This window comes from Passer domesticus, chromosome 3 (assembly GCF_036417665.1).
Source record: "Passer domesticus isolate bPasDom1 chromosome 3, bPasDom1.hap1, whole genome shotgun sequence".
Taxonomy (NCBI): domain Eukaryota; kingdom Metazoa; phylum Chordata; class Aves; order Passeriformes; family Passeridae; genus Passer; species Passer domesticus.
In genome coordinates, this window is record NC_087476.1 from 98,553,386 (window position 1) to 98,579,462 (window position 26,077).

The 26,077-nt window shown below is 46.0% G+C and overlaps 1 protein-coding gene across 7 annotated transcripts in view; it reads left to right on the forward strand.

Annotated features, from left to right (window-relative positions):
- The window catches only part of MDGA1 (MAM domain containing glycosylphosphatidylinositol anchor 1), a 174,549-nt gene that overhangs the window by 34,565 nt on the left and 113,907 nt on the right, over positions 1–26,077 (forward strand). For 5 of the 7 annotated variants that reach the window (XR_010359290.1, XM_064414574.1, XM_064414576.1 and 2 more), the window contains exons 3-6: positions 13,633–13,772; positions 16,514–16,688; positions 20,978–21,174; positions 23,990–24,122. Coding sequence is in view for 6 of the 7 variants with exons in the window: in XM_064414574.1 (XP_064270644.1) it covers positions 13,633–13,772; positions 16,514–16,688; positions 20,978–21,174; positions 23,990–24,122 (645 nt within the window). In the remaining variant the exon portion in view is untranslated. The remainder of the gene's footprint in view (positions 1–13,632; positions 13,773–16,513; positions 16,689–20,977; positions 21,175–23,989; positions 24,123–26,077) is intronic. The other 2 variants (XM_064414577.1, XM_064414578.1) reach the window with 1 other exon arrangement.

Below are 26,077 nucleotides of genomic sequence, written 5' to 3' on the forward strand. Positions count from 1 at the left end.
AGATTTTTTTTTTTTTTGCAAAACTCTTTGCTAATCTGTTTTCATTTTCCCTTTTTCCCCCCTCTTCTTCCCCCAGTCTGATTGTCTGAGCTGCTGCAGCTGTTTATCAGAATGAATGCTATCAATATAGCCAGGATGTGGCACTGCCAGAGTTACCCTTATTTTGCAGGCTTTGGGGGATGCTCCTGAGGCCAACATCTGGCACTTGGGGTTGAGGAGAGCTCTTTATAGTAACAACCCAAAGTTCATCCCATTTGCTGGAACAGCCTTCCAGTAGTGTGTTAGTTAATCACAGTAGCTGCAGTTAATTAATCACATGTATATCGAGGGCGTGGCCCCATCTCACTGGGAATAGCTGCAGGTGGAAGGGAGACTACTGTTATGATCCCACTTTTCACATGAAAATAATGTTATGATACAGCAAAATAATGTCAGCTTCTGATTATTAAAAGATGCCTCTGCCCAGATTAAGTTGCATACTGGACTATATGCCCAAGTCAATAGTATGGGTTTTATTTAACTGTAAATGTGAGGCAGAGAGAGAGAGAGGAAGGAGCATGGGGAGGGTGTTAGAGATAGACACATTGTAGTCACCACCACATGGGTTCCTGCTGGTCTTTTCTGTGGTGGCTTCCCCAGGTTCTGGATGTACCACTTCTGTGCAGTCCAGGTCACAGGTATCCAAGAGGTGTATGTGCCACAACTTGGCATGGCATGTCTGAAAGCGGCTGCATCCTTTTCTCACAGTTTGCCATGATGGGAATTTTTGTCTGGCTAGGGTACCCAGATCCACCTTATCAGGCCTGGCATCTTTCTGTTGTTGACATCTGCACTTTCACCCCAGTATGCATGGTGGAATTTTGTCCGTTGTGCCAATTCCAAACGTTTCACATCCATGCAGGCCTGAAATTAACACCCTCCTGTTTCCCATCTTAGCCAGTTGTGGTGGCTTATCCTAAGGAAACTTCCTTCTTTGACAGTGCTCTGAGACAAGTTAACTGCATTCTCTGAGTCCTGACAACTGCACAGGGCCAGAAGTGGTAGCTCAGAACTGAAGAGGCTGCAAATGAACTTGTGTTTTATCACCTCTGAAAATGCCTGGAGATGCCGCTTGTCCACTGGGCATTTGCTCCCTTATCACCTCCTAAGCCTCCTGAGCAACAATAAACAGAAAACTGGAGTAAGGAGTGCCTGCCCAGGAGAGGCAGTGAGCCAGATGTGCTGCACAGCTGGAGTAGGTGGATATTCTGATAAAGGGAAACAATGCAAACTGTTGCTACGGTGTCAAGAGTGTTTCAGTGCATGAGCTGCATGTGGTGGATGTGGAGTGACGGAAAATGCTCCCTGTGCAGAGCCTTACAGAGGCAAGGGGTGGCTCCCCATGTTCTGCCAAAGCAGTGGGCACGGGGTAACCAGAGTCCAAGGGGCTGTAAAAGACCTTCTTCTAGATTTTGTGTGCAAGGGGAGATAAAGTAGCAGCTCCTGCAGCCAAATTTCACCATCTTAAATCATTCATAATGGTGTAATGGGCTGAGTCTCAGACGTGCACCGCTGCCCTCTCCTGCGTGCAGGGGGGATTCTGGGTGTGAACAAGGCTGGGTGTGCTGCACACCCCTGTCACTTCTGGACAGGAGGACCAGTGCTCTGCCCTCTCCCATGATCCTGGAGTCCTTGGGTGCCTTTGCATGTGAGGACATCCTTTGACACGATGTCCTGCCTGGCAGCTTCAGAACAGTGACTCAGTGTTTTGTGGAAATTCCCCTAGCAGATCTGGTGGTAAGGATAAACTCAATTTTGCACATAAACTGGGAGTTTGATATTTTTGTTACGTGTGAAAACGCAGCTTACCCTCTACAGATTTACAATGCGTAGTCCTCCCTCAAAGAATGAATTTGCACAGAATTTGCAAGTCAATATATTAATTGACTTGAATTAAGATTAATTTTTTAAAGTATTCTCAGTAAGGAATTTAGTGTTTGTCAGTCTGTTTCTTTGTCTGGAATTAATAATGTAATAACACAGGCTCTTCAAACATGGCATGTAATTAGAATTCATTGAAATCTTATGTCTAGGCTAAATTTGAAGAAAATAGGTTGTAATTAAACTAAGTTATTAACAGTTTCTATATCTAATTATTGTGACTGTGTGGTTCTCCTCTGGGTTAGGCGGGAAATCATTATCCCGAACTCAAACCGACTGAGGACTTCAAGTGAGCACTAATTCAGAGAGGAGGTATGCACTGTTAAAACATCCCAAATAATAACAAGTCTTTTCAGTTATGGTGATTCACACCAGCAACATTATGACTAAGATGTATTACTGCCATCGGCTCCAGCTGAGATGGAGCTGAGGTTTAAAGATACCATGTATTTTCCCTCTTATGCTGAACCTTTGGCATAATGAGCAGAAGAGAAATGAGTGCTCCCTTACCCTGCTATATATGGGATTTTTTTTTACCAGCGTAATATTCAATTAATTTTCTGAATAAGCTATTCTTGCCCCAGGGAATAATTGCAAGATTTCTGTGCTGTTTGTAATTCTTCAAATAGCTTTGTGCACTGCTACCTTTCAGCTCTGTTTTCACCTGGATGCAGGTCTTGCAATGATGTATCAGAAGGCTACTGCATCCACATCTACAACATGTTGCGTGGATTCTAGCACTTCTTATGGGGAAGGATTTTCATTCTACCCTATGCCCCTCCTTCCATTCCCCTCTGTCTTTAGTGGGAGAAGAGGGGAAGGCAGAGAAAACGAAGAGTTGACAGAGATGAATAGCTCTATGAATCAAAGCTTCTGGAAGTGGTTCTGCAGGTTACTTACCTTCCTGGTGAGAGTAGGAGACTTGTACAAAATTTCGTTGAACTATTCTTTTCCATCCCTAGAAAAATGCCAAAGAACTTGGACAAGAGTATTTTAAATGGCGTCTATCTAGCACTCCTTTGTTGCCTATTTTGTTACAGCTAATTAAAAGAGAAAAGCCTTTTAATATTTAAGCACCATTAACTCGGCTGAATTATTAAATGTCAATTTGCATTATGTGCATAAAAGGATCAATAAACAAAGAGAATAAAGCAATGGAGGTGGCTGGGGCTAGAGAGATGTCAGCTCCTCTTATCGGAAGCAGAGGGAATTGCTCGCCTGTCTGCCAGTTTGTGGTTGTTAATTATTGGTTCTCCAGAGGGAAAGTACCAGGGACTTTCTAGGACTCAGCTCACCAAAGGCACCGCAGGGACGTAAAAGATGCTGTCAAGATAAAACATTACTTGGCTTGATTTCCAGGGGTGTCACTCAGCCTCTGTTGCCTCGGTTCTGTTGACAATTTGCTGGCATTTGCTTTTGATGCTCTCTCCTTTCCTTTCGGGTGGAGCTTGGCCTTTGCATTGCAGACTAGAATTAGGTATGGATTGATCCTGGCTGTGCTTTGGGCTGCCTGCCCAAGGATGGCAGAGCGCAGTAGCAGCCCCCCCTGCCTGGGGGATAAAAGCTTCGGTGCTTTGTGAGCACCTCCTTTGGAACTCGTTCAAGCACAAAGGCTTCTTCCCACTGAGGGGCTGTGTCACAGGCAGCCTCCATGTATCATCAGCAGCGTCTCCAATCCTTGATCCTGCTGGGAGCAGATGGGTACCCAGCAGAGGGGTGCCAAGTCTCTGTGGTGCCCTGGTCCTGGGCACCTCTGCCAGGTTTGCCAGTGAGTGGTTGTGCTGGGGTTGGTGCCATGGCTGCCTGTCCTGTCCCATCAAGTGGCTTGGAGCTGAGAGAGGATCTTGTGCTTTGATCCCCTGGGAGGTGACTTTGCTGCAGGGGACCTGGGGTGTATGTGGGATGGGCACCACTGTTCCTAGAGCTTTGGAGAGAGACAAGTCCCTGCTGCCCACCATTTTTCAGTAGTAAAATTGGGCTTTAGTCAATTTAATTAAGAGGGTAGGGTTTGTACTTCCATATCTTTCTATGTTTTGTTCTAAACAGGCTTTCAGTGGAATTTTATTTCAGTGGCTTTTTCTTGTGCCTCTTACTGCTCTCCTGCTCTCATTCCCCTGTCCCCCCTCCTGCCCTCTGTTTCACAGTTGAAATAGCCTTTTGCTTTCTGTGGAAGATGGGGATAGCAGTGGGTAAACAAGGCCATTTGTTGAATCTTTTCTCTCCTGTGTGAAGAGAATGTTTGCACTGCCATCATGGCATGATTTCCCTCACATCCCCAGCTCACTCTGAGCCGTCTGGATGGGGCCCTGGAAGCAGTGGAGCTGTGACAGGTGAGGATTTAGCATTGATTCAGTGCTTGAGTATTTACCCAGCTTCACAGATGGGCTTTGTGGTCTGCACAGAGCTCTGTGTCTCTGCAGAAACTCTCCTGGCAGTGCTGGAGCTGCTTTAGTCATGTACAGAGGGAGGTCTTTGGGAGAGTTGGGGCACCAGGTAGTCAGTGCCTTGCTTTGCTGTCACATGTCTGCCCCTCTCTGGGGCTAGCAGCCCTGAGTGTACATCATTCTCTTTGGCTCTCCACGTAGAGAGAAGTCCTCTCCTCTGAGAGCTCTTTGCCAGTCCTTCTCCTGCCCACTAGCCTCCAGTTTCCACCTCAGCCCTGAAGAATTTGCACCTCAGGGTTTAGCATTTTGAACAGCATCAGCTGGAAATGCTCCTATTCTTATACATTTTATGGTAGTGTACTTTGACTGCTTACTGGTTTGGTTTTTGTTCTATTTCTTCTGTTTTAGTTTTTGTTTGTTAGGTTTTGGGTTTTTTTTGGTATTTTTTCTGGGTTTTTTTGTTTGTTTGTTTGTTTGTTTTGTTGTGTTTTTTGTTTTTGTTTTTCTTTTGGTTTTTTGGTTTGTTTGTTTGTTTGTTTTGGGGTTTTTTTGGGTTTTTTTTGTTTTGTTTTGTTTTGTTTTGTTTTTTTTAATGTATACCTGGAGCTTGACTTTGTTTTTCTTCCCGTGTTTCCAGAGTGGGTTTTAGCATGTGGGTGTGACTCTGGTGGAGTTGTCACCAGCAAAGTCTGGAGCATTCCCCCTGTATCTCACTAGCCAGGGAATCCAGTTTGAAGCTACTACCTCTGCTTTGCCTTATTTTTAATGATTCAGGAACAACAGCTGTCATCTGATATTTTTTTCTGGTTTTGATATGAAAAGGAGCCTGTAGTTATTCATTGATTGGAGTTCATGCACCTTTGCTTCTAATCTAGTTGACATATGATTAGCAAATTGACTTTTTTCCCCCCATTTTTAAGGACTGAAGTGTCTGTGTTGTGCTCTCCTTTTATGTCCTGTGTCAAATGATCCAGCCATGAAACAACAGATGAGTTTCAAAGTACTCTGGCTTAAAGATCTGTGCACATGGACCTCTTTGTTGAAGAGTCACTGTTGTACCAAAGGGGTTCAAAGTATAAAAAGGGAGAAAAAGCTGAAGAAGCAGCACCAGTGGTGCTTTGGAAATGAGCTGATCTTGAATTCAGGGGAGAGAGTAAAGCTCTTGGGACCATTCAAACAAAGCCCATTTGCCTGCACAAGTTATTAGCAGCAGATGGTGGGGACATCATATGTTGGACTTTGCTACCAGTGTTGGCAAGCTGCAGCATGGCTCTGAAAGGCATTTCTCCTGTGTGAGTGGAGATATGCAGCTTCAGTGGCTCCTGCATGCTGTGACAGAGGCAGAAAAGGGGGAGCAGAAGTGTGAGTTCACCTCCATCTGAGCTAGCCTTGGCTCTCTGGTGAGCCAGCTACTTGGAGGCCCTTGGGGATGGGTGCAGTGAAAGCTAAAACCAAAGGCCAGAGGGTCTGCATTCCTTCTGGTATGCCTGTAGCTGTTCATGGCCCATCAGAAGGGTGGTGAGTACATGGAGCAGCTGGAGATTGGCTCAGGGGACTGGAGACCTGGCATGATTTTACATAAAGGAAACAAATGATCAAACCTACCAAGGAGCCTGGTGCTCACCTGTTCTGCAGTACTCACCTTTTCCTGCAGCACAGGGGTCAGATAAACAAGTGTCTGTGCTACCCATGTCCAGTTGAGTTCCTTTCTTTGTAGCCCTTCTTTCTCTGACTGGACTGTTTCATTTTTGGGTATTTTACCAGCTGACAAACAAGTCATTCTGTTAGTGGTCTACATCTTCTAGATTAGAGGATTTCTCCCCCAGGCTGCTTGCCTGATTTGTGTTTTCCCCTAAAATGAATGCTCAGGAAATTTAAGTGTCAACCAGAGAAGAAATGTGCAATATTTTGAGCAATCAGCTTGGCAGCATCACCTCACCCAAGTGTGGCTCTGTGGCTCATTGGGTTTTGCACCAAGATTTAGAGATACACGTCAGGCTCTGTAGCTGGCACAGCAGGAAGTGGGTTGGGAGGGATGATAACGTCTCTTTTAGGGCCATTATGAGACAGGCATGCTTTTTTCATTTCCCAACCAAAGCTGGAATCTTCCAGGACAGTGTTGCTGAGGTGCAGGCTCTGACTGCCGCTGTACCCGGATCCCCTAAAGATTGGAAGACAAGCTACTTCATATTGCTGGCATTGAGTTGTCTACAGAAATTCCACTCAGGCATAAGAGTTAGGCAGTAATGTAGAGTTTATGCCACCTTAATTCTCTGTGTGTGTAACCTTTGTAATTTGATTTTTATCAAACAAAGTTGCTGATCAATTTTGCTGTTCTACTTACCACTCTTAAATTTAGGTGAACCTATATTTTGGAATATAAGGAAAATAAGAATGTTTTGGGAACATCTAGGAGAGCTAGTGAGCTGCTGCAGGCAGTGGAGTTGGGGATTGAGGTGATCAGTGATGATCTGGTAACTGATACTTTAGTAAAGCACTTTAGTAATCCTGCTTTGGTTTAAATTTGAACAGTGGTCTCAGAAGCAGGTGTTGCAGTCGCTGGGGGGTGTACCTGCTATTCATGACATCTCACATGATTTTGTTGCTGGCATTTTTCTAAAATAAACAAAATTATAGAGGTGCTTCAAGGAAGTGACATTGATTAAGCAAAAAGTTATTTTAAGGCTGTGGAAATCATCTAGCTGAGCTTTACAAAAAGAAACTTGGTTTCTGGAGATGCAATCAGACAGAGATGTAAAGACACAGTCTTGGTCTCTTCCAAGTGAAAAAAATCCCATGCTATTTCAAGTAGCCAAGTGTCATGTTCTGTGATTACTTTCCACACTTCTGTCATTTCTCTGTGCACTTCTCATTGAAAATTTAATTTTTTTTCTTCTTACTCAAGAGAAGCTGTGAAGTGTTGTGTGGGGTTAGACATGGTTCTTTGCATATCTTGTGAGTGGACGGGGTTTTTTGTGGGTGAATTTATATTTGTTTTTTCATAATGATCAGTATACAAACACCAAAGGAGTCAGTCACATTTTGCTACTGAAATATGATGTGTTTCCTGCACCAAATTTAGGCTAGGTGTACGGTAAGCAGATTTCTTTTTTGCTTTAGAGCATATGTGGCTTGGGCTACAGTGAAAACACTGAGGCATGAGAGCTAAGGAGCCTCAGTGGAGATCTGCCTTGTTTGGGGCTGTACCCCTTAGTGTCAGTAGGTGGGAGGGCCTCCTGGTGTCTTTTGGTTTAGGACAGTACTGCGGTAGCACAGAGCTGCCCCGGCAGCACAAGACATTGGAAGAGTCAACAGGAGGAGCTTGGACAAGACAGAAGTCCAAGGAGTGGGAAGAGACCCAGGACTGTGGATGTGCTTTGATCCTCAGCTGTCCCTGGGCCTTCTGCACTGCGTCCCTCTGTGCTGCGGGACGAGCCTGGCCGTGTGTTAAAAGTTGGAGTTGAAGCAGATGGAGCTGTACAAAGCACCTCCCGTGGGGGAAGTTCCCTCCCTGCAGGGACTCAGCTCCCTTTGCATCTCTCTGGGCAAAGAGGCTGCGAGGGGCTGAGGTGAGGAGGAGGCCCCTGAGCAAGCACCAGGGAATGTGTTTGGAAAATGGTGGCGGCACTTGGTTTGGAAAGTGGGCTCCCCTGGGCAGGCTGCACAAAGACATCCAACGCCTGAGCTCGATTACACCCACCCACTGCCACCTCCCCTCCCTCTGCTCTTGTGCTGGTCTTAACTGCTGACTGATGGGTATGGCTGGTTTTTCTTCAGCCATTAATACAATATTGATCCACAGCCCTGCTGACAGCGTTAATGGACACTGATTGTGTATTATTATTTCCATAATTGTCCTCAAGCTGGAGTGAATTCTCCTTTTCAAATGGCCCATCGATATCGTGCCCTGCATTGTGGGCTGCATCTGGCCTGGTTAATTTGTTTCGTCTAAAGTTTCAGCAAAGCCTGTGGTCTTCATCCCTGGTGGAGAGATCAATGAGACCAGCAAAGCAGTGCTGGAGCGCACATCAAGGCAGTTCCCATCCCCTTCCAGAGCAGGGTGTTTTGTTTGGTCCTGCAGACCCTTCCCATTCTCCTAGACCTTCCTTGCTGTTGCCAAGTGTTGCCAGACATCTCTTCCCTTTACGTGTGCGCTGCCTTTCCTCTGTGCTCTGCTGAGGGGACGCGACCCCTTCCTCGTAGGTCTCCATGTTGGCGTGTCCCTGCTCTCCAGGCAGATGTGTGCATTGCTGAACAGACGGGATGAAGCGCTACCTCCAGCAGTGACTCCAGGCCCGAGCTGCCCCCCGGGTGTTGTGCCGTGCGTGGTCCGTAGCTAACAGCGCTGCAGGGCAGTTCCTGGAGAGGCAGACACTGACAGTGTCTCTTCAGCAAGAAATTCCACGTGTGGATTTCCTTAGCAAAATGCTTATTCAACCCCACCGTGGTCTACAAATACCGCGTGTTTTCCCATTTCTGGGAACTCCCTTCAAGATGCATCTGTTACTTGCCACTTGGTCAGCATGGGAAAGGTGAGGAAAGGAGGCAGACGGGTTCTTGAGAGGTTTAGGCTGCAGATTAGCAGCTGATGCGCTCCTTGTTTGAGTGTAACTAAGCAGTGTGAGCCCGGGGAGCTTGTGAGCAGGAATGGGAAGGACCTTGGCTTTTTTGCCTAGGGTATGTGCAGAAGAGGCTGAATGATATCTGCACCAGATGCATGAAGATAAGTTCTTGCCTTGCAAGGAGGGGTGGCAGATTCAGACTGAGGAAGAGGAAAGCTCTAGGTGCAGCTTCCCTCTCTCCCCACCCTGGAGAAGGATGGTAGCAGAGGTGGGTGGATCCAGTGTCCCTGTGCTTTCAGCTGCAGGTTTTGGCCCAGCAGCTTTGGGGATAAATGTTCTCCATCCTTGAGGCAGTCAGCAGGACACGCAGATGGCAGGGGTAGTGGTGGGACAGAGTCAAACATGATGGCTGCTGTTAGAGTGCTGAGAGGGCAGCAGAGAAGTGCTGTAGGTGCTGTGCTGCAAAACGGGGGAGCAGCTGCCCCAGTGGGTGCTGACAGTGACTGAGGGAGTGTCAGTGTCACTCACCATCTTCTCTGTGAAGGAGCTCTCATCATTGTCATTTTACTGATGAAATCTGAGGTTCAATAAGATGGATGGCTAGACCTGTAAACCAAATACAGATGACTCAGTCCTTTCCAAAAGACAATTTCTCTCCCCTTTTCTACATTTTCATGGTATTAGCAACCTCTAAGCACCAAGAGTCTCATAAAATTTTGAGGTTATGGTAATAATAACATTGTACAGTACACTGCACTGGGAATAAAGTTATTTTATTCACTTCAATTTCCTTTTGTTTTAATGTGTAAATATATCAAGTGAAAGCATAGTAGAAAGTCTTGGTGCAGAGGCCAAATGCATTACAGGCCAGCCATTTTCTGAGCAAGGGCCTAATGCTGCATGTTCACAGTCTGATTTTTTTTTTCCTTCTAAGGCATCTGACACTCAATATGTGACTGGCCCAGTTTCTCTGGAGGACTTTGTATTGAGAGCCTTCTCTAAATTGATCTCTTACCTGAAAGTTGAATAAAAGTGATGGTACCTCTGTCCCACAAAGTTTCTGGGAACAATCTGTCCCTTCTTCTCCCAGAGAGGCCATTAGAGGTCTTTCTTGGCCCTCTGCTTTGCGGTTGGCTGGCCTGAGGTGAGGGATTCTGCCCCAGAAGGACTCGACAGGGGAGCTTGTCTCTGTTCAAGAATTGTTCTGTGTGAAGTCCTGCTGAGAATGGCTGTAGTTACTGCTTCATCTCAAGCCTTTCTTTGACTTCCTAAGGGCCTTCTGTGAAGCTGTTCCTCTGACAGGCATGGTCCTGCCATCCTATTGTGCTGGCAGTGTGCAAGCTGTCTGGATGCTGGAATCCTCCAGGAGACATGGGATGGTGTCAAACAATAATGTATTCTTTCTGTTCAAGCACATTAAAAGTGCAATTAATCCTCGCAGTCTCTCTGCCCATCTGTAATACAGCATGGGGTGACTTTCCCAGCCTTTGTGTGCTGTGGCAGGCTGAGCTTGAAACAGAGACCTTCCCGAGGCTCATCTTAACGCAGTCCCCAAAGAGCTGGGTTTGTTCATTGCTCAGCCCCTACCTACTAATGTCAAGATATAACCAAACCAGAGGCAGTGTCTCAGCTCCTGTGCCATCTACCTGAGTGCTTTTCTTTCCAAGACAACCCCAAGCTTTCTGAGTTCCCTTTTGAGAGATCTGGGTTCACATGGGGTTTAAGACATGACAGCATGGTGGCTGTTCTGCTGAGGACCTGGTGCTGTTATTGCCAGAGAAATGTTGCAGCTTAAGCAGTGGAGGTTCCCTTAAAGTGGTGTCCCTTTCCAGTGGTTCAGCTGAAAGGTGTTAGAATGGTGACGCAAGGAAGTTCAGGCACCCGCGAACAAAGCCAGATGTGTCTACCCTTGCTTGTCAGCTTCATTACAGCTCAGTGTATCCAGGGAGAATTTGGGAGAAGAGGACAAAATCATGACCCAGGGCTGCTGTTTTGTTGTAGTCTAATGCCTTATAAGGATTAGTTTAAATAATGTTTCTCTCAAACTCAGGGACATGCCGGCAAATCACACTGAGGTATATTGCCACCAGAATAGTTGCACAAAAACCTTATAATCCTGTACCACTCTACCCAATGATGTTGCTGTGGAAGTTCCCCATTTGGAAATGCCTCTGGACAAGTGGCAGAAAAGGGTTGCACAATACAGGTGAAATAATGGAAGTGGAATAGACAAAGGGAAGAGTGAAAGTTGCAATGCTTGCTTTGTATACCATGTGGGGTACAGCAGAGCAACTTAAGAGAAACATTAACTGGGAGCTAGAGCTGCAGATAAATATTCTGATTGTCCATGGGGTGCCTGGAAATTAGTTTTTACAGCAAGATCATGTTTGCAAAGGGAAAATAGAGCCACCAGCTGGCAAATGCAGCCCAGAGACTGTCAAGAGAGTTACCAGAGCTTTGCTGCTTCGGGGTTCCAGGACCCTGCTGAAATGCAGGCAGCACAGTTTGGGAACTGGGGAATGTGGCATAGGATGGGAAGGGACGGAGTCTCTCTTTTAATCAGCAGAGATCTGTCAGCATCACAGCCTGTGTCTCAGCCCTATAAGCAGTGCTCTGCAGTACAGTGGGGCTAAAGGTGTTGTGGCAGATCTGCAGAAAACTGATCTGAGGGCTGAAACAGCACAAGGGACTGTAATTTGGATTAAGGTGTATTAGCAAAGGTTATGTAGGCTTCTGAATTCCTCTCCTGTCATTGGCTTGAGAAGCATTTATGGTGTCTTTTCCTGATAAACCACTATTTTAATTAATGTATTTACATATCTGCATGTGTGTCCACACATGTATGTGTGTACAAACACACAGATGTGTGTAAGCACTTATTCAGGTTTGTACTTTCTCCTGGATTCAACAAGACTCTCTGCCGTCCAAGCAGGGGAAGGCCACTCCTCTGCTCAGTTGTATCAGTGAAGTTTTAACAGTCAATTTTGGCATTCCATGATGCCTGAGTGATGGCAGGCATCCTGGGAGGCCTGCAGAAGGGGAAGATGGTAGAGGCTGAGTGATTTATCCATGTTTTAGTGCCATCATATTATTCAAATATACATGTTGCTTCTGTTTGTCAACAATTTGGAGAATAATAATAATTTTTAAAACATGCCACCATGCTAGAAAGATGGAAGAGATGGAAAATGAGAGATTAGCTTGAGTGCTGCTGCCTGGATGTTGGGTGGCCATGGCAGGCTGTAAAGCCCCAGCAGCAAGGGCAGTTTCTCACTAGCCCTGTGTCCACTCTCATGTCCCTGCAGCTTGGTCAGGTGCATTGTGGTGACACCAGTTTATAAAGGCTGACCTCAAAGGCAGATCTTCTCCACTGCCTGAGCCAGCCTGCCCTGCTGTCTGTACTGCTGGTGGATTAAACCAGCAAAAACCTGAGCCCAGGTGATTTGTTCTAGAGTATTTTGGTCATGCCAAGGAAGTGAAAATAATTTTTAAAAAGGCAGTCTTTGAAGCTCAACTTACCTTCAGGAAAAAGTGGGTGCTTGGCTCAGCTTTAACAGGTTGTGCAAAATTTATTCTTGCTTAGGAAGGCTCATTGCTTTAAACCCTTTGATCATCTCCTCTGTGGCTTGTTCATTTTTGTTGTATTTCACTAATGGGAGCTAGAGCTGTGACTCCAGAGTCACCTGAAAGCATTCTTGCAATCTGGGTAAGTATCCCAGGGGACTGTCAGTGAGACACCAGCTCTTAGACATGTTTGTGGGTTTCTCTGTATCTTGAAGTGCAACTGGAGTTTCCCCCTCAAACAAGTGCGGGTGTGCCGCTGGGCTGCGCAGTCACCTTCAATGCAGCTCAGCCACTTCTCTGATCACACAAACGCTTTGGAGTAGGGAGCCAAAGGCTGTTTGCACAGGATTTCAGAGCTGAGGCTTTTTTCTTAATAAAACCCTGTTCTACTAGAGCTCATCTCTTCCTGCTTCCCATCAGGGCTGTTGTGGGATATAGGTGCTGTTTGGGGTTGTTGGACATTTTATAACTTTTTTTGGGAACTTTCTGTCTATGTACTTTTCCACTGCACTGGTCTTCACCCATTTTCCTGGCTGGACTGCCAGTAATTGGTCTCCATTAGCAGCTGTAGGTGGAGAAATCTCTACAGATTATGGGGTTCTCTTGTCCTTCAGAGGCTGTTTCCTCTGGCTCAGGGCTGAGACAGGCTGCTATTTAATGTAGGAAAGACTTGTTTTTCCTGCAGTGTTTGCTATGCCTGTTCTAGGGATATGTGCTAATAGCTGTACAGAGCTTCAGGGCCCTTTCTTACTCTGCTCAGTAGTTATCCCAGCCCCCTGCAAGGTAAATCATAGTAATCAGGCTTATTTTAGACAGGCATGGAGCAATTGTGATTTGACCAGGTCCCTGCTATAGCTGCTTGCACATACTCCTTTCTGGGAGAGACAACAGCAGGAAACTTTTAGTCCTCAACCCATGCAGGAGGATCCGCCCCAAAAAGGTGCCATATTCTGCTTTTCAGTGTCCAGAGCTGCTCATCTCTACAGAACCAATGGTTTTAAAATAGTAGTTTATATTAGTCACTCAGGAAATGGGGAAAATTGCTTAATAATTCATCTCCTAAAACCTCTGTGATTCATTCCCAGAACTGCCTGGCTCTTCCCCTCTGTGGTTTATGAAGGGGGGAAGCCACCCTGGGCAGTGGGCATAAGGAGATGGGCTACTGCCCATTTCCATCTTTACCTCTTCTTTCCTTTCTACAGCTCCTGCTCAGGCCCAAATCATCCATGCTGGTCAGGCATGCGTGGTGAAGGAAGACAACATCAGCGAACGTGTTTACACAATTCGGGAGGGGGACACGCTGGTCCTGCAGTGCCTGGTCACAGGACACCCCCGGCCACAGGTAAGCCTTCAGCCTTGCCTGGCACCTGTGCTCCTCCATGGTGCTTGTTTGTATCTCCACACAGAGGAGAACTGTGGGTGGTGGGGTCCAGCTTTCCCCTACACGTTGGACTCGGGCAGGAGTGCCCCATTTTGCAAGCAGTTAGCTTGTGAAGCTATGAAGCTTGCTTTCATGGAAAACAGTCCACAAAGCTTTGCAGAAGCTCACAAAGACCTTCCACTTGTCTTCGGTATGTGAAGTCCCTCCAAAAACCTAAAGTCCAAACTGAAATCTCAAATTTTTAACACTCTTGCAAAGCAGGAACGTTCTAGAAGACTCTTCCCATATGTGCTTACCTTAGAAGTTGGTCCTTCATGGTCCATCCATTTCTCAGCTTCTCTGGATGTACAGCCAAGGGGAGGCTGCTTGGGGGAGTTCAGGAAGTTGTTGGTAGTGCACCTCACTGAGCCCCACACAGAACCTGCTGTTCATTGCTTTGTGGCCACCAAGCAGAGGCAAAGGCAGAGTCAGACTTGCAGCACTGGACACATCCGTGCTGTGGTCAGAGACACAGTCCATTGGGGAGGTGCAAAGCTGAGCTTGGCTGATGGCTGCAGTCCTTACTTGGGGTGCCCAGAGGTTTGCACAGCTTCAGGCCCGTGCAGCCACCTCAGCACCCCTCAGATACTCAAGCTGAGCAGTTCAGTGTTGGTGTGGAGGTGTCTGTAGAGGTACTGGCCTAGGGCATGGGTCTGCCAGCTCTGGGACAGAGCGTGGTAGGAGTGGCAGCTGGTGCACACTGCGAGGCTGGGTGTGCAGAATACACTCAGGGGAGCCACCTGTGGTATGTGCCTCAGCCCTGTTCCTCAGTCCTGCCAGAGATACTTGTGGCAAGAAGCCATGCATCTTCTCATGCCAGTTGATGCCTCTGGGGACTTGCTTGTGAGGAGCTGCTTGGCAGCGAGGTGATGACGAAAGTGAGGATTTGAAATGGTTTTCCCATCAAAATATCCTGGAAACAATAAAAAGAAAATTACCTGAGCCAAGTCAGTAAAAACAACCAGCCTAGGCCTGCGACAGTGATAGGCAAATGATACCTGTGTGCATCAGAAATGGGGAATTTGGTAGCAGTGGCCTTGCCTAAGGTTGTTGAATGCATGGAAAGGTCCTGGCAGGTTGTAGGGATTTGAGCCTGAGTAGCTAGAGAGATTTCTGGAGCAGAGCCTGTTGCAGACAGCATGCTAATGGGCAATACTCTGGTTTGTCATTTGTCCCCCTGCACAGGGGACACCAGAGCCTAGAACCAGGCATGGCCATGTAGACTGGAACCTGCACATATAAAATGTGACATGGATCCTATTTCTGCCCTCTCTCCTAATGGATTGATTTTTTCCCCAGCTAAGCTCTTATCCTAACCTTTTTTTAATCTTCTCTTTCCCTTTCTATCAGCCAGTCATTAAAGCATGAAAATGTGGCCAAAATACTAAAATGAGATTGTGATTGAGAAGATTAAAGAGCTTGCTGAAGTGTCCTTCAAAGCAGGAGACTCCAAAAGTCTTGGAGCTCTCAGACAATTTCACAAAGGCTGAATAAATCCATGGTCAATAGCTCCAAATATCTGCTCAGCCTGGTACTCTGGGAGGGGATGTAGACACCCCTGCTCCTTCTAGAGCATCAGCACCAATCAGGTGATGTCAGTGAGTTTTGGGCAAAGTCTGGAAGAGTAGCCAAGGTATTTGGTCTGTCTTATCTATGGCCAATGCTGAATAAAAGTGTCTCTTCTTTCTTCTGGTTGATCTTGCTGGATCTCAGTTCCAGAGTCTAAATTGTCCCAGTGTAGGAGGCCAGCAGTCAGCAGCCTTTAGAAGGGAGGTTGCAGATATAGAAAACCAATGGGCTGAGAAAAGCCATCTTTCTCTTTCATTGTGTGGAGTGCACAAACAAGGGGGAAGCTTGTACTTCTGCTGTGAGGGCTGTATCTCATTCCAGACAAAAGAGAAACCCTTCAGTCTTCAGGATTGCTGTCATCTTGCCACCATTCACCATGAAATGCCATGCAGCTCTGTTGCCCCTTCAAGCCAGGATCTTGAGACATGTAACATAAGGACAAACAAATAAAAAGATGGCTTGAAATCTGAAGGAGTTTTCTTTTTTTTCCCTGTATCTTTAAAAACAGAGGAAAATCTTGTGTGCTGCGAAAGAATGACTTGCAAAAATAAAACACAAAGGGGCTCCCAATGGGAGAGGGGAAAGAGTCAAATAGCGGCTGCCTTTTCTCACTCTTGGAAAAGCAAAAAGTAGAAATAGCCTTCCTGTCCAGAAGAAGATGAGTGTGGACTGCAGTAAAAGCTCTGTAGCTGTGAGCCAATGTCTGCTGTAGTGTCGTGGCCTACCAGCCACATGGGGTCTCAAGGCTGAACACTGAAAGTCCTGTGCTGTGCAAATGGTGGCATAAAACTGAACAAGCTGCTGGGTTTGCAGGATCAGAGCAGGAGTGGCAAACATGCAGTGTGTGTCTGGGTGAATTGAGGGGTTACCCTGGGCTCTTGGACATGGGGATTGGCAGTGGACCAGAATCAGCGGCTGGGCTTCTGAGGCATACTGAGATCAGCACCTGAGCTTTGGCAAGTCTGGCAGTGCTGAAGGACCTCTTTATGGAAGTAGCTAGGGAAGAGGGGGAAGAGCAACAAAGGGAGTTCTGCTGAATACTGGGATCTCTGTTTGGTGTCCCTGATTTCATTTCTTTTGTTTTTCTTATGCAGGTGAGATGGACCAAAACTGCTGGCAGCGCGTCGGACAAATTCCAAGAGACGTCAGTGCTTAACGAGACCCTTCGGATTGAGAAGATCCAAAGGCTGCAGGGGGGCCGCTATTACTGTAAAGCAGAAAATGGGGTTGGGGTCCCTGCCATCAAGTCCATTCGAGTAGATGTGCAGTGTAAGTCGTTTAGCGGCAGCCCCGACCTTCCCACAGTTCTACTGCATGTCTCTGTCTCGCTGCGGGGCCAGCAGGGAGCTGCATTGCCCTAGGACCACGTGCACCTGATCCGGGAGCAGAGGGACTGGTGTGGTCTCCCCAGTGTCTGTTTTGAGTAGGAGATAGATCGATCCCTGCAAAATACAGCTCTGCTGTCGTTATGATTCATTCTTATCTAGGTGTTGTGATGTCTGACAACAGTGACAGGGTTCCCTAGCACTTGTCCGGGATGTAGCACTGGGAGTGGCTTCTGCTTTGTTTGTCTTCATTTTGAAGCTGACAGAGCTTGAAGAAAGCAATGTTTCTTGAAGCTGGTAGTGCCCCGGATGTTGGGGGCATTCCTGAAACCAGTGTCCTGTTCCCAGCATTGCTACTTCTGTAGCATGATGGAAACAGAGCTGAAAACTCTGGAATGCAGCTGATAAGGGTGAATGTGAAGGTGACTCAACATTTCTCTGCTTGGTACCCATCCTTCTTGAGTCCTGGAGATGCTGCTAGTGGTTTTCCACCTTGGCCTTCAAGTTTTGAGGGTTTCTCTTAATGTTTGTTTCTTGGACTTAGTGTTTATTCTTGGGTTGCTGTGATCAAAAGGGAGGGAAACTAAACTTGCTCCATAAGGCCCAAATGGGAGAAATACAAGACTTAATGCCTAGGCAACTTGTTTTGCCCTCTTGGAGAAGGTTACCATTACATTGTCCTTGACTATCCACTATTCCAATTTTCTTCAGCCCAACTAACACCAAATCCCTCTCCTCACTCATATTGTTTGAGAAGGCAAGAGGTTGATGCTAAAAAAAGTTGTAAAAAGCAGCTGAATCTGTCCCCGAATCTGTCATGAGCTGTTCTACATTCCTTCTAGATGTTCTCCTTCCTTCTGAGCTTAGGGGCACTGTGGTTGTCTGTCAGTGGAACAACCTCCAAAACCCTAGTACGTGCCTGGAGTCTGGGCAGACCTTTTTGCTGACAGCAGCTGCTGCCTGACTGCTTCTTTTAGTCCTGCTGTCCAGCCCAGCTGTGATGTGGCTCTCACAAAATGTGCCACAGACTTGGGCATCCTTAGCTTTTGGCAGGTTCACGATCCAGCTGACGTACTGTATGGCTGGGAGTAGCTCCCATCTGTTCCTTCCTTGCCCTACCCTTTATTGGAGTAGTGTAGTGTGGGCACTATCCTATATAGGCTGTGGAAATAGATTGCTTCAACAGCAGCCACTGTGGATAGGATGAGTGTTTTTTCATTGGCATTGCATCACTGTGTTTAGAAAAGTTCTGGCACCCACCCTAGATCTACTTGGCTTCTCTGCCTGTTTCTTCTCCTACACGTAGTGGAGGCGTATGATAACTCTCCACTGCAAAGGATACTTGGTTTTCTCAAGGCTCAGTGTGACACCTTGCCAGGGCCAGCATCTCTAGGAACAGGACTGTGCCATGAAATCTCTTCATGCCCTGAGGGTGCTCCCGCGGTGCAGGCTGGAGCTAGAGTGATGTAGTGTCCTGTTGTCCCTCATGCAGCTCTGACCTGTAGAACTGTGGGGCTAGTGGGGTGGCCAAGGGCTTTCTCATACTAACATCTACTCTGCAGATGGACTTGGTACTGCACCTCTGTTCTGCTCACTTGGTTTTTGGGGAGAAGAGACTATTTTCTGCTAGTATTTGCAGTAGGTACAAGGGAACACATGGGAAAAGCCACAGTTTTTGTTGAACGCTCACCCAGGCAACCCTCAGCTGAATGAAGCAGAATTTGAAAACAAACCCCTTCTTTTCCTGCATCCCATTTTGTAGTTTGAGGTAAGTAATCACTCTCATGTGTACCTTGGTGTCCTTGACAGCTGCTGCTAGTCCTCAGTCATACTTTTAGTGTTTGGCAGTGAAGTTGTGCAGAGAGCATCGTTAGTGCCAAGAGGATATTAAACTGGAAACACCAACCCATGTAGCATAACATTCCTCTGCCCCGAGTGGGCATCAGTGAGGCTTAAACGTATTGGTTGGGTACTGGCAGAGGGGCAGCTGCTCTTCTGAGGATTTCCATGTGGGAGAGAGAGAGAAGGTAAGGAAAAGAAAAGAGTGAATGTTTACAAGCTTTTATTGTGCGTGAAACATCCCATGTGATCATCTCCATGAACAGCCTTGGGCCAAATTTATCATTGGAGCAGCTCACTGACATCAGTGGCGATACTCATACATCAAGGACGTACACATTGTCATAGGTCTTATTTTAGCTTTTCTCAGGAGGGCTAGACCTAGAGCTGACTTTTACAAAAGAAGGCTGAAGAATTCAAAGGAGGAAAGTTTTAGCAACCAGAAAGAAGGTGGTGTTTTCTGTGTGGGGAGTAGCTGGGAGCCAGGAGACTGGAACAGTGAGCTGCTTTTTCACTTAGTAAGGCAAGTGTTTTACCTGCTGAGAAACAGTCTCAGAAGGATGGTAGCTACAGTCACTCATGTGAAGTTTGACCAAATAAAGTAAGGTTAAAGACAAAGAACGAGGAAAAGAGGAGAGGTTGTACTCTGGTCCAAAAGGTCCTGGTCCAAAAGAATTTGATGTTCAGTCATCCTGTGGCCACATGAAGACAGTACTGTATGGAGAGGAGACTTTTTTCCATCTGCATATGTTTTCCTTCAGCTGTGATTGTTTTTTAGTTGGTGGAGGTTTTTTGCTGGGATATATTTTGTTCTTGTCATTATTCCATTAACAGCTCTACTCATATCTCTGAGCTATGGTCAGTCAGACAAATTTCAGGTCGCATAACAATTGCTGTCTGCAGAGCATACAACTCGTTAAAAGATGCAAACCCACAAGTTGATACTTGTGATTCAGCAGAGAGCATACGTTGTTTGGATGACATGTTAGCAGAAACTCATCCCTGCTTCCCTCTTCTTTTCTGGAAGTCAGATCTCCAAACTTACAAATCTGTAAAATAAAATATTGTGAAAAGTAGGTGGCATGGGAGGGCAGGAGGTGATGAGCATGTTAAGCATGTGCAGAGGATCATGCTGGCAGCACAAGAGGATACTGGGTACAAGTACCTTGGTTTCCTTGCAGCTGGAAATGGGGTCGTAACGCTCCTGAAAATATAGAATTGCTTCAACTTGAGCTTAGAAGGTGCCTTATAGACATACTTGAAGACACGGGGACTGACTTCCATTTTACAGTGCCAGTTCTTGTCAAAAGAGATCTTTACATTTAAACTCAGTCTCAGAGTGGTTTTATGAGGAGAAAGATCCACTGCCTGTGAGGTGTCACCCATGCTACCTTGATGTTCAAACATTGATATCTGCTGTAACTTCCGAGAAAATCATCCCTTTTTAACAGGTGGGCAGTTGTAGGGGGGCAGTATGCTCTGTGTGGATGGAGAAAATCCTCTTCCTGCCAGGCTATTGCTTCTGTCCTTGCAAATGTGGCCACTGATAACCATTGATTCAGTCATGGTAGCTGCATGTCTGGTGCAGGTACAATAAGAGAATTGAAAGGAGCATCTTCTGTAAAAAAAGAGAACAAAATAATCTAATCAGTTTAGGGAGTGGTAATGGTGTTGCAGTGACTGGAAGCTGCCAAAGGACAGTTGATACAGACTTTGAAGAAAATACATGGAGGATATTTAATAGGAAGAGAGAGAAATTATGCATACCTATTACAGTGTTTTGCATCTCACGTTACTGTGATTCCTCATGAGATTTGCTCTAAATGACTTTCCAACTCAGCTCCTTGATCTTGTTCTGATTTTTGTTTCATTCCTTGTCTTGAAGGTTTGTCATGTCATTTGTATGGACATCTCACAGACCTGGGCTTAGCCCCATGATTGCAGGAGCGATTTGGAAACTAGAGGATGGAGAAATTATGATGGAACAGAACTTCCTGGGATCCTCTCACTGAAGTAGAAAGTAGTGATTTTCTGTAGGGGGGTACCATTGAGGAATATGAGGCAGCCCACTGCTCTGAGACACATGTGGCAGGCAGGTGGGGTTTTTTGAGGACTGCATGGGGCTCTGCAAACCAGAGACTGCTTTCTATTCTCTGAAGGTTTGTGTGGTGAGCGGGAGAATTCCGGCTTCTCCTGTGTGTTCCCTTTATATATTGGTTGTACTACCTGCCCTCAGGTAGTAAAACTGCTCTTAAATCAGCAGTTGCCATCAGCCAGATGTGTGGGACCTTACCCTCTCTTCAGTGGTACCTGGAGCATCATCTGCTCTGCAGGCTGTACACGCAGACCAAGCTTTGCTAACAATGGCTGCGACCCTCCTTACCTCCCTTGCAGATCTAGATGAACCTGTTCTCACCGTTCACCAGACCATCAGTGATGTACGTGGCAGCTTCTACCAGGAGAAGACCGTCTTCCTCCGCTGCACAGTCAACTCCAACCCCCCAGCTCGCTTCATCTGGAAACGGGGAGCTGAGACACTTTCTCACAGTCAGGACAATGGTGTGGACATCTACGAACCCCTTTACACACAGGTGAAAATAAGCAAACCTCTGCCAACTTGTGTTGAGGGTCTTGCTGATGCAGGGACCTGTGGTGGGTGGTGTTTCCTTCCCTGCATGGATTATGATGCTGGGGAGAGGGTGCAGGCCACTCTAAGGAGTGCTGCCTCCAGAAGGGCAGGTAGACCTTCCTTCTGTGTGCAAATTCCCAGGGTACAAGAGGAGCAGAGCAGTAGGAGGGAGTCTGGCCTAGGAGGACCTTTCCCTTTTTATCACCGTCCCTGAGAGCAGTGACACAGCTCTCCTACTGAGGTTATGAAGCTGTTGGATGGCTGAGACTAAGATCCAAAAAATCACAAGATTGGATTTCCTCTATCTCCCATCACTAATTTTTTTTTTTCCTTAACTGAGTGCCCAGGCTCCATATATTAGGGAAGGGCTTCCTCTTTAGCAGTGTGAGCAAATGGCAGGCATTGCTGTGGGATCCATGAGTTCTTCTAGTGGCCACAAGTAATGGGGAGCCCAATGCCTGGGCACTTCCTGACTTGTCCTAGGACAAGGTGTCCATGTCTTTTCACCTTCTCTTGCTTGCCTGTGTTGGACTTGCCCTGCACAACAGGTTTTCCCTGTAAACACCACTTTCTTCACAGTAATTAGCCAGCCAATGCAATGGGGGATGGAAGGGAATTTTTCTTTTGCTGGGGCACTCTGAGCATGCTATCCTAAGCTTGAGCTCAGGAGCTGAATGTACTTTAGATGCTAATCAGCCCCAGTACTTGCAGCAAGGCTGCTAGGGAGCACATGGCAGGGATGGGTGGGAAGGGAGGGCTGAAAGGGCAGCTCCCCAGGGCTCCTGCTTCATCCCAAGCACCTTCCTGCATTCCCAAAGCTGGGCCCAGAGCACATTCTGGCTGAGTTTGATTTCTGAGTAATGCCCCAGGCAACCTTTAAGTTAATGTAGTCATGTTCATATTTTATTGAAACACGCCATCTCTGTAGGTCGTGGAAATGGGCATCCAAATGGAAATATTCAGGGGGATGAGGAGGGAGGGAGGAGAGAGCTGCTGGTTAGTGGCAGATTTGCAGAAACACTGTAGGTCAGCGCTGCTGAAGGCCCTGAAGACAGCTTTGTCTGTGTGCTATGTGGCTCCCAACTAGGACATCCCTGGCCTTGGAGGAAGCCACCATGGGCTCTTCCAGTTTTCACTAGGCTCAGTGTAATTAACGGGAGACATTGCCTAATGAGAGGATGTCTTAGGACTTGGGATATTTTCTCTAGCTAAACAAGACATCTGGCAAAAATTCACCATGTTGCAGCATTAATGTTTAAATGACCCAGCATGCTGCAGCTCCTGTCAGGCAATGCTCCTGACATGATGGGTCATTCCCAGCTCTAAAAGAGGGTGTTGGGACTGCTGTGCTCAGACAGGCATGCCCTTGTGGTCCTCTCCTTAACACCAGCACAAGCCTGTAAGTTTGGGTTGGTAAGAGTTGAAGTTAACAAAAACACACCTCTGCAGCACTGTTGGAAGGGGAAAAATCTGGCTGGAATGTTTAACAAAGTACCCTTCACTGGAGTTTGCAGTGTTGTCTTAGAGATAAACCTCTATCAGTGTCAGGTTTGAATAGGCTTTTACATTAAAAACAAGATTTCACTGTTTAAGCTTTTTAAAACTTACTTACACTGATGGTTTATACCCATATACCTAAATTCACTAATCAATAAACAGGAGATACATATGACCCTGTAAGTTTGTAGATGAAGTGCATATTGTAAATGCCATAATTTGTGTGGCATAACAGCAATTCTCAGTGGACAGGACTCTCTTGTGTTATCGGTGCCCTAGGTTTTATCATTCTAATTTACTCACTCCACATCCTCGTTCTCTGCATATTAGCATTCCTGAGCTCATTGTCCAGTCCCTTGAGGTTGTCCTCAGGAAGATTTGTCATGCTGACACCTCCTCACACTTGCAGGCAGTTATGGAATGGTTTCTTCAAAAGAGATTTAGACAAATTCAAGGAGAACAACAGCAACAAGCTGTCAGCAGAAGACGTACGAGTTGCAGGGTGTGCAAACCATAGGATGATTCTCAGAGCTTTCTGCATTCCATAAATAAAACTCTACAGAACACGTCTGTCGTTAATGTAACGAGTTGATTCTGTTTCTGTAACAAGCCAGTAACTAATGGAGTGCAGGCAGTGATTTTATTTGTTACCTTAGAATGAGAAAAGGCTATCAAAGTCTCTGCAGTCACTCTGGATTTACATCAGCATAAATGAGATTAGAATCTGGAGAAGAGGCATCAGAAAGTTTTGGAAGTTCTTTGCTTATTTCTCTGATTTTTTTTCCCTCCTGTACTGCAGATTTCTAGAGCATAACTGTTGAACTTGTCATATTTAGGCCAGTATTAGTGCCTCAATCTGCTCTGATTTACTTTGGTATGGCAATGTTGAGTCCCCAGTGACTTCCTTTGGGTTCCTACTGACACATCCGAGTTAGATCTCAGGGTCTGTTCTGCGATGGTTGAGGTTTGTCATGTTCTACAAGATGTTTCTGGCAGTAGTTAATGAGAAATTATGCCCAGACCTGTTTGGCAGTGCTGTCAGGTCATGTCAGTCAGTTGCTGGGTGTTTTGTGAAACCCTAGAGGTGAAATGACCACTGCAAACATTTTGTGTCTCCTTTGTATAGAGCTGTGGGGGACTTGAAATCTGCACAGTTCCCTAAGGCTTTCATGAGAGCTGCTGGTAATCTGTAAAGTTTGGGACAGGATATGGGCTTGGAATGATGATCTGTGCTTTGGACACCTGTGTCTTTTCTTGCCCCTATTTTTCCCAAATCCCAGGGTGAAACCAAAGTCCTGAAGCTGAAGAACCTTCGACCTCAGGATTATGCCAGCTACACGTGCCAGGTGTCTGTCCGCAATGTCTGCAGCATCCCTGACAAATCCATCACCTTCCAGCTCACAAACACCACAGGTAAGAGGGAACAGGAAGGGTCCCTGCAGCCCCCTGACCCTTCACCTCCTCAACAGCTATTACTCTCCCAGGAGGGTAACACAGCACTCTGTCCAGGGCCTGCAGCACCTCGACCTTGTTTACGTGGCTGCTGGGATTACAAATCCTTCACATGGAAGTCTTGTGGACAGGGCTGCTCTGGTTTCTTGTAGCGCTGCATGTGGCCAGGCCTGCCATGAGATCATTAAAACAGACTACGTGTAGGTGTTGAGGCACTATGTAGCTTCTAATTCATACACTGTTTTATTTATTTATAATTCTAAGTGACTTTAAAAATAGATTCCATGCAGTCTGGAGTGGGGCAGTGCTGCAGGAGTTCTTACAAATAATTCATCCATGTGTAACTCCAAGCCTAGTTTGCCAGGCTGTGCTCTAAGCACCTCCCAGGTAACAGGCTCCGCTGGTGCCAGTGTTTGTGGAAAGCATACATCTCCAGTGCCTTCCCAAAAAATACATTTTACACTCATATTTATACTGGCAGTGCTTGAGGGCACCTCCAGCTGTGAGCAGATTCACTTTGGTGCCGCCTGCTTGACGTGCAGTAAGTGAACGATAACTGAGTGTCATGTATCAAATACTGGCAAGCACTTGATTGCAACCTGTCCATTAAAGAAACCCAAACCAAAATCACACACACAATAAAAAATCCCCACCTGTAAAGCTCCCAAGTGTGTTGAATATTTGCAAATAATAAGTAAATGTCAGGAAATTGCTTCCAGCCCTGGAGTATTCTATGATCAGAGAGAAAGGCATTGCAACTGTTTGAATTATTCACCTCTCTAATGTAACACAAAGCAGTTTGCATCCCTTGTGTCATCTTTGTGCAGTGGAAACAGAACTTTTTTTGATGTTGTTAACTGTTGACAGGATACTGTTGATACCATTTAAATTATGTTTATTGATCTGAGTTGAGTTCCAAGATGCTGAACAATAGTTGCCTCATTTTATATAGGAAGAAGAAAAATAATGAGCTTAAGAAAGTGAATTTTAGCTAATGTCGGAAAAAAAGTATTCTCTTTGTAGTAAGATTTCTAAACATGTCTCAAACAATTCACCCTATTAGCTGAATTTCTCTTAGGATGAGAGTGTAGCAAATGTTGAAATATTTCCTTTAAAAACTTATCTTCTGTTCATGATGAAGAAAGGGATCTTATACAGCTCTTCTTCCCCGTGTACCTTTACCTTTGAAGAGTTAGAAAATCAAATTTCTCTTTATGTCCACTTCCCCTGCCAGCCCAAGCACAGGGAAACTACTCCTCATTTCAATCCAGGCCCTGTACTAAGTGAATGGGGAAAATGTATTCTCAGATTGTACTTGATGACAAGTCAGTGATATGACTCAATTTACACCAGCTTCTTAAGCACATCTATCTAGGGTTTTTTTCTCCTGTTTTTTAAATTATAAATGCATATTTATACATAGTTACAGTGGAGCCTGGTACTACAAGCTCAAAGGGCCATGGAAAATGTGTTCTTAGCAAATTGTATTAAAAGTTGGCAGAGAAAATGAAGCTGGCATTGCAGTGTGAGCAGGGTTTATGTTAAATAGCATGGCTATATTTAACATGAAATATTATATGGGTTACTTGCCCTGTAGGTAGTATTGTGCATAGGTGAGGAAATATTTAAATGAAATTCTTTAATTCTCTCCTATTTTGCCTACGTCTTTTCTGTTCCCCTTGCTCTTGTGCTTTCACAGTTTCTCTAGACCTGGCTGTGCCCAGAATCCTGAGCAGCTTCATTCAGGATGGCTTTGCCTTTATAACTGAGAGGGGCCCAAAGGGTGCTGAAATGCTTGGAAATTTCTCTCTCTTAAATATTTATAGTCCAGGCACTGCAGACCTTGAGGTGAATTGGTGGGTCAGGTCAGGTCAGGCCAGGGGGATCTCCTCAGCTCATTTGCTGTTCCTCAGCTG